Source organism: Rhopalosiphum maidis, chromosome 3, assembly GCF_003676215.2.
Source record: "Rhopalosiphum maidis isolate BTI-1 chromosome 3, ASM367621v3, whole genome shotgun sequence".
Lineage (NCBI taxonomy): Eukaryota > Metazoa > Arthropoda > Insecta > Hemiptera > Aphididae > Rhopalosiphum > Rhopalosiphum maidis.
This window is the reverse complement of record NC_040879.1, coordinates 9,194,601-9,207,417: the sequence shown is the minus strand read 5'-3', so window position 1 is coordinate 9,207,417 and position 12,817 is coordinate 9,194,601. Positions and strand designations below refer to the sequence as shown.

At 28.7% G+C, this 12,817-nt stretch overlaps 1 protein-coding gene across 1 annotated transcript; it reads right to left on the bottom strand.

Annotated features, from left to right (window-relative positions):
- Positions 1-4,718: 4,718 nt before the first annotated feature.
- Positions 4,719-11,316, bottom strand: LOC113559693 (kelch-like protein 10). The gene is made up of 8 exons (XM_026965439.1): positions 11,310-11,316; positions 11,047-11,239; positions 9,221-9,472; positions 8,811-9,090; positions 7,397-7,800; positions 6,463-6,632; positions 5,445-5,808; positions 4,719-5,010 (listed from the first exon to the last, which is right to left on the bottom strand). Exons 1-8 carry the CDS (start codon positions 11,314-11,316, stop codon positions 4,719-4,721), a joined length of 1,962 nt encoding a protein of 653 aa, XP_026821240.1.
- Positions 11,317-12,817: the final 1,501 nt, after the last annotated feature.

The window sequence follows — 12,817 nt, the reverse complement described above, 5'->3', positions numbered from 1 at the left end:
CCTACATACTAACACGTATGGTGTATAGAAGAACGGGATGAAGTGTGTTACGCATATAGTTTATATTATTGTAATCGCATAAATAATAAAATAAATTTTCGACATATTTATATAGATATAATATACTATATATCCGATACCGAATTTTTCGAAAGAAAAGAACATTTTCAGATCTATCTAAGTTGCTATTGGCGCTATCCGATTAATTGGATAAATTTTATAAAATATATTAGTACATTTAATACGTATATAATAATTAATAATATATTATGTACTACAATTACACAATGCGTTGTCGGTTGCTACCACATAATATGTTGTTTTATATATCTGTGGTTGCTACCTTTTCGAACGATTAACGCGCACTCCTCTACATGGGTTACACACAATTTGGTCGATGATCATTAATTTTAAAATACATTCATCATTCATATTGTAATTTTATAAAAATCTTGTGTCGCCGAATTAAAAACCAACAAATTGTATTGTCTGTTTATCATTTAATCAACGATGAAAAAAGTAAAAATTAATAGGCATAATTATTAATATAAAATCATTACATATTTACATACTACATACTACATAGCTTATAGTACAAAAGCAATATTGACAAATTTTAGAACAAAGAAAAATTAATACAATCAAATAAAAATATGTTTTCATTTATTCTGCACTAGAGGAAGTTTTTGAAATGTTCTAATAGTCCAAATATATTTAAAGAAATTATTGATCACTTCATAGAAATAAAACGACATTAGTTAACGTTTCCTGGATAATAAATTGTCAAAGGCATATAATAATCTGAATAAAGTTATATGAAAAACTCCCACTATACAGAATTTCAAATAGCATGCTCGTTTGAAATTCTTTATTAAAAACTGCCGTTGGTCCTCGAATTTGTATTTTTTCCACGCTTCTGGATATTTTTTGGATGCAAAATCTGATCATTTATATGTGCAGGATATGCACAAATTAAAAAATAATATGGACGAACAGGCATTTAAAAAATTTACCGACAAATTTTTTACAATTAGACGCAGTAATAAATTTAGCTGTGGAACCTGGAGTGATATGGTAATCGAGTAATCCCTAATGAAATCAATGAAGAAATGCAAGAAGACGAGTGCGAAGTTGATGATTAATAATGATTAAAATGTAATATTAATTACTTTGTTTTGACTATTAGATAACTTTACTACGATAATATAATTGTTGACTACATGGATTAGGCCTACTGGGGGGGAATCACGAAAAAAAACGCGCCATGTTTCTAGTTTCTACCTCAATGGCGGTGCGGAAACGAATGCATTCTTATTATCGTTATTATATTATATACACACATATATATATATATAGAATATTATCGTAATTTTGTACGGTAAGCGTTAAAATTTGTATACAGCAAGTGCGATTGGACATATTTCTATAACTATCTTGTAGATAATTTTGTCCTCTACAATTTTTGTACGAAAATTTCTTTTGTACAAGTACAACCAGTATAAAGCAAGATATTAACGCAAAGGCTACTTGTTTTTAGCAAAAAATTCATATTTCATTAAAAGTGTACATTTTGATGGCCTTATAACGCAAAAACAATAACTTTTACGTGAAAATGGCATATAACCTTTTTATAGATAATTTCTTCTCTACAATTTACATCCAGAACTTTTTATTGTACGACTCATAAAAAACGAAATATTCAAAAAAGCCAATTTCGTGACCTTTGACGCGTACATGATACAGATGGCGACTTTTCACACGTTGTTTGCAACGATGTCATAAAGATGTAAACCAAAATTCAGCTAGGTGGAAATTTTTCCGAGTTGAAAACCTAATATCACTGTACCATATAATGACATATACTCCATATTTTTTACACAGCAGAGCGATATCCACTTTCCTTTTTTTTTTTATATAGGATATTATTATTACATTATTATTATTTTTTTTTTTTATTTAAATAATAATTAATAAATGATAGAATTTTAAAAAACTATTTGTCTATTGACCTTTTTGTGGTCAAAATAATAAGTGTGCGGTTTTCTCCTGTATTTTAGACAAAAACGGAATCCTTACGCAAAACCTGTTATTGACAAGATTGATTTAGATTTTTCGGTTTAACTCAAAAAGTCTAAAACGAATAACCAGATGAGTTACTTGAAATAGTTGAAATGTTTACCAAACCTATTTGATTAGCTTTGTATTTACATTTCGATAAACATTTTTTCACTTGTGGGTTAAAAAGCTTGACAGTTTAATTCAATACTTGGCATTAGTAGTGAATTAGATACTTCCAGTGCCAGCGCTAGTCATTTACTAGCCCTGTGCCAATTCATAAAATTGTTGCCCTTTCAATAAAAAAAAACTACTTCACATCAGTTAATTAAATATTTAAATCCTATAAAAACTTAAGAAGTTTAATAAAAATGTTAAATACAAATATATTAAAGTGATATAATAAATGATAATATAGCTATTATTGGGAAATACGAGATTAAAAAAAAATTGCTATACATATTAAAAAAATTGTTTGTATAATAACTTAAAAAGTTAATTTTATTCTTCGGTTTATTAATCTACTCGTATATCTATATAAAATATGTTCTTAATAATTATTACATTTACTCAAACATATTTATATGCAAAACTATGTAAAATTTAAAAATAGTTTCCTAGGATTATAAAATATATTTGTATTATATCACTCGCATTGTTATAAAACCTATTTCTGGACAAGAATAAAAAATATTAAAAGTAGGTAGTCTTCTGTGTTAATAATAAATAGGGCTAGCCGCCCTAAAATTTAAATCCTATAGCATATATATGGGTCCGTATTTTTACTAATGTTACTAGACAAAAAAAAAGGATATTTTTTCTAAAATATGCTGCGTAAAAAATTATGTTTTGGGATAAAAAAAACAACACAACTTGAAATATTTTAAATTTGCGCGATAAAACTTATTATGATTATAACAGCTAGATGTTATTGACTACAAAAGTAAAAATAATAAAAAAAATAAATTGCAATTATCTTGAAAATAGATTTTAGATCTAACTATCTAATGAAATATTATATAACTACTTGGTACTAGTAATAGTAATAATACTAGTATACGACTGATTCATATGTGATATAATGTACGTAATGTTTATTCGTGCATAATAATTTATTAAAATATGTACATGTCTTGTTAAGAGAAGGTCTTGCAAATTAAGAAAAGGGCCCGAAAAAATTGTAGCCCCCCACCCCCGAAATTCAGGTCAGCGCACGCCTATGGGGCTAGAGACTTCTAGTAACTTGCATGTTTTTCAATAACCATTAAAAATTTAAAATACATAGGTGCAGGTTTTTTTTTTTTATAGACATTTAAATTTTTTTATTTGGACGGAATTAATATAAATATTTAAAAGATTAATAACGATCATGATTATTTTTTGTATGTTAACAAATATTAAAATTGAAACTTTCATGTATATTATTATATTTTATACGCAAAATGATATTTTCATATGCAATGTTTTCGGCAAAAAATAATTCAACCAACTGTATTATTAATAACATTAACTATACCTAATATTAGTCTTCATAACTTACTACTAATAATACGGTTGGTTGAATTATTTTTTGCCGGAAACATTGCATTTGAAAATGTCATTGTGCGTTATTTACTGTAAATTATAATACTAAAACTTTAATATAAGTATTATAGTTACAGTATTATAATTTACAGTAAAAAACGCAAAATGACATTTTCAAATGCAATGTTTTCCTAGTTTGCTTTTACCGGGCCGGTAAAAGCAGCCTAGGTTATTAATACCCTTCTACCGGTAAAATTATTCTCCAGGGTATATCCTAGATTATTTTTACCGAGGGATAAGTCATTATTCATGAGTAAGGCTGTGAATTTGTAGGAAAGTACATTTTTTTTGTTTTGGTAGTTATGAAACATAGCTTTGTAAGTATTTCATTTAAATTATGTTACAACAAATCCATTTATGAAACTTTTATTTTGCATTTTTTGACGTTATTAATTTTATAGATAATTTGTTTGCCTTTTTATGTCATATTTTCGTTTTTTAGTTCATATTTTGGTATTTTTAATCAAATTCCATTTAAAAACCTTTTAAAAAATCTTAAAAAATGTTTCAGACAAATAGCATTATTAAAGAATCAATAAATTTCAAAATCAAAATTCAAATTAAATCAACTTTTTATTAAATAAACACATTTTTATGCATATAATATACTCTCAATACAAAAATTAAATACCATTTTAAGTGTATTTTAAGTGCATTTTACATTGTATTTTTTTAACATTTTAAATTCACAGCCTTATAAGACAAGACTGATTTGCATCAAGAAACGCAAAACTTAAATTGAAGATACTACTTAGTTTTGCAGTAGTATACTTAGTATAGAAGTTTTTATTTAAATACTACATTTTACGTTTTTAAAAAATATATAAAATATAAAATACATAAAAATCATTTGTCAGTGCAGAAACAATAATTGACTAAAATATGTATCTAATAAATATTTATCATGGAAACCATCATATTTTCTATGACATGGTTGGTCTTTAAATAATGTATATTAATGTCTTTAGATTTGATTTCTCAGTACTTGCAGGACTATATTAGAAAAAATTTAAATGTCACGCAGTCATTGTAGCTGGTAGTTATCTATGATAATGATATATATTATATAACGCTACGAATCATAGTGGCTCGGCTCTGATGACATCAACGAATATTACATCGTCGTCGTCGTCGCTATCGATGTTTCGATTATTGTTGTCCACTTGAATGGTGACCGTGTTGACGGATTCGTTCTCAACCAACCATTCCGTCTCATTGTTATTAGTCGTCCGATAATTTCTCGCGATGTTTTTCCGGCCTTCATCTAGTCTATCTCGGTCCAGAGGCATGTAATCTTCAATGTTAGGTAAATTTTTCATGACGCACGCCGACAGCGCTGACCTGTACACTTGCATGCTTTTCGCTTCAAACCTTCATATATTTGAATAAAAAATAAAACATAATTAAAAAACCAAATATTGATAGCCCACAGATAATACATTTAAGTGGCAACACTAATCGTTAAGTTTGTTTTGTATAATAATAAAAAAAAATAATAAATGTTTTTACACAATCCAAATTACCTGTACTTATAATATAATATATTTTTTTTCATTTAATTGTCTTATACATTAATTTTATATGACGTTTAATTAGGTAAGTATAAATTAGTAACCCAATAATGCATTATAATAGGTATCGGTCTCTAAGAATATACGTTTAGCGACGTGTAAAGAGTCCACGACCTACTCCACGCATTTTTATTTGGCAGGTCGGAGTATAAAAATTAGTGAGAGGGCGATGGAATTCGATTTTTAATTTCTAGACAAAATAAAATCACGTCCAGTCATCCGTCTTGTTCTCACCATTCGTCCGTGCTGTCGTTGTAGCACTCCACATTCGCTATGGTGGTCACCCCGTTGAAACCACCGGCCACGAATATCATGTCGTCAAGTACCTCGACCGCGAAATTACTCCGAGGATTGTACATGTCCACCACCCGCGACCAGTGGTTCGTGGTCGGGTCGAACTTCTCGCTGCTGTTCATTCTCACCAGCCCGTTGAAACCACCTATCACGTACAGACAGCTGTGGTAGGCTATACAAGACACGCCGCTTCGTCTGGTATGCATGGCTGGTATTAGTGTCCACTCGTTGGTGTCCAAGTTGTAAGTCTCGACCGAATTCATACACTCTTGTCCGTTGAACCCGCCGGTAATATAAATTTTTCCTGCACGATAATGTCATGGTTGTGTGACAATTGTGACGAAACATTGTCTTTATTATTATTATTATACATGGCGGTAAGCTGTAGTATATAATAAGGTCGTTTTGTATATACGTTTTACTGTGATTGTAACACTAAGCGAACTGGAGTCGATAATCAAAAAGTGAACAGTTGATATTTCGACTTAATCACATGACAAAACTAACTTTTATTTTATTCTTTAAGTTTTTTATTTAATATATTTTCTACTTTCTATGTAATTAAATATGTACTATATTTTGGGTTTTTTAATAGATAAACATATATATTAATTCATATCCCTTATAATGATTATAATATTTATTGACTTTTTTTTCACCGATTAAAAATTAAATTGTTCTCGATTATCGACTACAAGCAATGTCTTCTCAAATATAAGATTATATATTAGTGTATTTATAAAACATATTATATACGACCACCGATCACGCACGATTTAGATCAATGGTTCCCAACCCTTTTATTTAAAAAGTTTCACCCCTTTCTATAAATTGAAAATATTGAATATTATGTATAATATATAATAAAATAAATACAACTTTTACTTCATAATGACAAATTACGCCTCCCAAGTTGAGAATTATTGATTCAGATAGATTTTTGTGATATATTTCTTACCATTCAGTACAGCTGCACATGCATCACTTCGCTGGGAAGTCATCGGCGCTATCATCGTCCATTGGTTTCGTTCGAAATTATATTTTTCCGCGGAACCTAACCGATTATGACCGTCGAATCCACCCATTGCGTAAATTATGCCGTTTAACAACACAACACTGACATAACATCTGCAGCGTTAGTTAATAATAATCAACAATTTATAGTAATTATAGACATTCATAATATCCAATTTTTCTCAGTATACTCGTATCAATGTGATTCAATAAAAAAATAAACTTAAAAAATACTGTGAACTTTATTCCATCTGTATAACACTTGGTCGCGGTAACCGCCACTATACCACAAAACTAATAATTTATATTTTAAACATTATAGGTACATTTAAAATATAGTTACTCTTACTTCACATTAACAGACAAAAAATATAAATCATCAATATTATTACCACGTACTAGATTAAACTTCCTTAAATTCATATTTTTACTTATTTACTAATTTACTTTTTAACTTTTACTCATATTTTTATCAAATTTGCTTATGAATTTATCGTATCATAATTTTATTTGTCACGATATGATCATTTTTAATTTAATTTTTTAAAAGTTTTTTTGAATGTTTATATTAAAAAAAAAAAAAATTGGTAAAAAGTAGGCCCCTAAAACTATGCAGTCTTGTCTCTCGATTAGGATTTAGGTATGACGTGTGTCAATAGGTATCAATACAATTTATCATATAGATATCTAATAAGTAATAAGGTAATAACAATATTATAATATTTCCAAGTTAAACACACGAACTTTACTATATTATCTCTACATATTTTATTATAACCAAATTATAGCGTGGTCTAAATGCAGGTACTGTTCTACGAAAGTTACAAATTATAAATGGTTGACAATGGTTGTCTCATAATATAATAACGTTGCCTTACCTTTTACAATTCATCGGTGCTACTTCCTCCCATGTTTTCGTAACTGTGTTAAATTTTCTACAAGAGTTGAAATACTCCAATCCATCGAAGCCTCCGATTATGTAGATATACTGGTCCTTAACGACGGTACCATGGTACGCTCTAGGCCCGTGTGAGTCCTCTTCGAATATTCTCGTCCATCGGTCAGATTTTGTGTCGTATGTTTCAATAATAGCTGTCGGGTTGCCACCGCTCCATCCGCCAATGACGAACAATACTTCGGATGGGTACCTGGGACGTGCGAGCGTCGGCGCAATGGAATCGGTTATGCTCGACGTCAGCTGAAGGTCGTACATAAATTTCAGGGTCTCAATAATGTAAGGTCTACAATCGTCCCGGTTTTTTATGTAATGGTGGTCCTTGACCTGCAATAATATCACAGACAATTCGTCATGTGTTATTTAATATACCGTAATAATAAATAATAATTAGATACTGCCGGGAATTACCCTTATTTCCCACGAAAAATTCTGTTACAAAATTTACATATAGATTGTTTCCTCAATATGAAAAAGAAATCATTCCCATTTCCACCGAAATTTTTTTTTTTTTTTTGAAAAGATGTTTCTGCTCAAAATATTGTTTAGGGACTATATTTAATAGTGCAAACAATTTAATAATATATATGTATGTCTACAGAACTATACAACATATTTTTGTCATCCTACAATCGTAGATCATAAATAATAGATATTTATTTTATCAATTATTAATAATTAGATAAAAAAAATATAGATACAGCCGCTTTATTCTACAGTACCTAGGTTACAAATGTACCTACCTCATTATTGAAAAGTAAATCATTGTAATGTATGTGTTAAAATTTAATTTACTTATTAAATACTTGTATATGAAAACGATTTTGAGCGAAATGCTGTCATCTGACTACATAACTAAATTTATTGAATGATATTTAAGTAATTTATTTTACTATTAAAAATATGCTAAGTTAGATTCATTTTTATCGAAAGCAATGCATTTGAAAATATCTTAGAGATATTATTAAATATAACAACAAATTTCAAAAATGTCAAGTACCTGTTAATAATATTCTTTAATTAAAATAAAAAACTAAAATTGTTACTCTTTGTTTAAACATTTATTTTCGTCTAAATTTAAACTTAAAATGTCTATAAAAAAAACTGTGCTTGTGTTTTTGTTAAATTATTAGCTCTTATTGGATGTTGAAAAATTCGAAGTTATATTACATGTTGTATTAATTGACGCATAATACATAAAACAACATTTAAACTAAAAATGGAAATCTTTGGCTATCAATTTTTTTCTGGTAGAATCAGTTAATATTAATTTAGCAAAACCAGACATAAACAGAACTAAAACTTTATAAACAAGTAAGGTTTATTATAATCATTACGTTATCGATGAAATATTTGGAGTCCATGAGACCGAAACGAACTTTGGGCAGCAGAAACAACAAATCGTTTTTCCGATTTTTGGGATCCTTGTCCACCCATTTCAACAGAATGTCCCAAACACATTCTTCCTGTTTTACGTTCAGTTGGTTGTCTTCGATTATTTGTTTTAATTCTTCTTGACGAAGTTTCATCAGCTCGTCACTTTGTTCTGCAATGGTCATAAATTCTTTGATGATGTATTTGTATGCGGCATTCGTCAATGATCCAAAGTAATAGTAACTGTCGGATGACATATTATTATTATACAGCATATTATTTTTACCTATTAACCTAAATAGTAATATTATTTCCGTGGGTATCTAGTGATGTTTTTTAATTTTATTTTTTAGAAGATACTAAGCACACATACTCGGCAAATTGTAATACAGAAACACAATTGTCAGGTCCCAGGCATTCAACGACAAATTCGTGACAGAGTTGTACCAAGCCGTCTATGCATAAATAATCAGCAGTCCGCATGATATCCATTACGTTCTCATAGTTTATGTCAATTTGTCTCATGTAAATATACTGCAAAATAAATTCCATTGTTGTACTTTCAATCGATTTTAGATTTATTTTCGTGTATTCTCCTTCATGCAACGTAGTAGTGAAAAGTATTCTAAAAACATGGCATGTACAATACACCTTTTAAAAATGATTGCCTTAGAATAAGCAACCGCAAAGTAATAATACCTATTCCTTATATTATTGTATTCATTATAGTGTTCTACGATAAAAATAAAAATACCATGCTAGAAGAAACAATTTAAAATTATCTAAAAATAATAATAGTAGTAGTATGTACCTATTGTACCTACTACTTATATCTAAAGGTATTCCTCAATCACGTTTATAAAAGGTGATACAAAAATTATATACACTACAAGAGGCCTGGTAATGGAAAGCGAAAGCCATGATTGGAATAAATGTTGCCATTCATAAAAAAATGAATTATTTCAATAGAACTAAAATTATTTTAAAATAAACTTAATAAATAATTATTCACATTATTACATACTATAGGTATACTACCTGGTTGCTAATTATAGTGATTTGCATTTTGTATCATTGCTTAGTACCATAGTATAAAACATTTACCTATTAATAATCAATGCAGGCATTAATATAGTAGTCTTAATATATATAAAGAGAATTAAATCTCTCTTAAATTTAAATTACCTATCACACATTATACATAATCAATTCTAGTCAAATCTTAATCTTAATACAAAATGTATATGATAAACATAGTATAGCATACCTACATACTTATAGTATTTCTTAATTACTAATTATGTTTTATAAATAAGTTAAAAATAAATAAAATTATAATGATAGGAATATTAAATACCTACGCGAAGACTAAAAAAAATTATAATTTTTCAAATTAATATTAGTAATATTGAATTATTATAATAATTGTGTATTATATTATTTTTATAATAACTGAATTATGTATTTCTATACAAAAATACTTTAAAGCTTTAATTAAATAAATAATGTGGTTGACATGTAATATTATAATAGGTATAGTATCTACGAATATCAAAGCTCTAGCTTTTATTAAAAACATTATAAAACATATTCATCTTTAAATAACTTTTAGCCCAAATTCTGTTGCTTCGAATTTAAATTAAACTATTTAAAATGGCCAATAGGTATCTACTGACAAATATTAAATAATAATGTACTCTAATATTTTAATTTTAAGCTTATCGCTGTTTATTGTAATGCATCTTTAATGGCCGTTATTTTCGTGGATGTATAATTAATTTGTTGTTTTTTTTAAACCTAGTTATTATAAGTAGTATATGTATATACTACCCATGAAATCTGAAGTTTAATTTATAAATAACTATACACTGAAAGATGAAATATATTTAATAAGACTTAAGTTTTTAATGTCAATATATTAAATATATTATATAATATATATATTTAATACTTTGGAAACATAAACATTTAACACTACTATATTGACAACTATAGTTTTAAGTAATAGACTGTATTATAATATTATAGGTAATAAAGTTTTAAAGTGTCATTAAGTACATGGACTATACAATGTTTTATTTGAACGTTCTTGTTTTTCAATTATTCGGGACTAGGGCAGTAGGGTTTAGTGTAGGACCTAGGTAATGAATCAAGTGAGACGTGAGTTGTAGGTATACAACTAGTTAGGTACCTACTGACCTAAAATAATCGCTTGAACCGCTCAATACTGATCGATGTATTGGAAATGTGTCACCGCTATCGAGGATCAATGACGCATCACAGAGTTTTACGTTCAGCCGGAGTTCGTTAAAGCCATTCAAAGTGTGCATAGAAACTTGCCGGGTCAACCGACGTCTGTATGAATCTTCTGCGTCGCTTTTTTTAACAACTTCTAAAGTGTGCATAAATTTATTTTTGTTAAAACAATGTTCAGTCGTCAAGCGTTTTAAATGTCTACTTACCGTTCATAATACTATTAAGGTTAAAATTATAAATGTTAAAACTCTACTCTTTACTTGATGTACCTATCTTTAAAATTGAAATATCAAAATAATAATATGTTTGTATAATATGCAAATAAATAAAATATATTCGTAAAAAACTGACGTTTGGATAAGTATTACATTTTATTTTTTCAATACCGGTGTATAAACACTTTGGTTAATATAGAAACGAGTACGGTCATAATACTCATAATACATATAGATACAGACGCAAATACGCAATAATCAATGATTGTCAATTTACACTGGACAGTGGACGGTCAACTACGGTGCCGCACTAGTGTACACTAATCTATCTTTTTACCTACCTACATAAAATGAGACATACCTACCTAATTGCAGATAAAAAAATATTGAAATTGTCTATTTTACGTACTCAGTACCCAGTCGGATAAATCGGCGCATCCCAAACGGCTCCCGTCCATTGTTTGCTTATTCCTAAACGGCTCCCATCGAAAATAAATTTATAAACAGGAAAATTCTCAAACTGCTAACGGTAATACCAGTATACTAATTTGAGCTTTTCTAAGTCTCTGGTATAAGTAATCGAATTTTATGAAAAAAAAACAGGAGTTCATTGCGCAAATAATCAACGAGTTTTCATTAAATAAAATAACATACAATGAGTTTATAAAAAAATTGTGCCAAAAATGTTACCAATAATTAAAATTTTTGATTTTTTTTTTAATATTTATATATAATTATACTCACGTTTTACTAACGTGCGTTACATACGTTGTTTAACTTATTCTTAATTTTATTCACAATAACACAATAATACAATATGCTCTTTTATATAATTTTAATACATTTTTTTTATAATTTACTTAGTGTTCATTTTTAACTACACCTCTTTTGAGACAGTCCTAAGTCTGTATGAAGTGGGAAAGAATTTGAAAATAATAAATATATGTATATTTAACAAACAAACGCTTGAATATAGCGTATTCATACGCTGTATGATGATTCTCGAAGGTTAGGTTATATCCATATTATATACTATACTATACGTTTATATGGGTATTTGCAGTACAAAATGTTTTAAATAGATCAGCGATATGGAATCGAATATTGTCGAGTAACGATAAAAAAAGATAATCTCGTCTGTATCGGAAATTTCCGAACAAATTGGCGTTTATTGACGGTACGTAGTCCGCTCGTAACTGTATAAGTAGTATATATTAGTATGTTCTGATGGCAACCCATGCGTCCCATGCATCCCATGCGAGCCATACGACCTCCCGGCCCGCCGCTTGATCCGCTACGTGTGTGACGTATATTTACCCCACCAACTTCCTATCCGTTAAGTGATCAACATAATATAAATTATGTACTTATATTTTTTTATTACTATCACCTGATACGAGTTATCAATTACATATTTAGTTAAAACAACGACCCATGCGACCCATACGACCTCCCAGCCCGCCGCCTGATCCGCTACGTGTGTGACATATATTTACCCT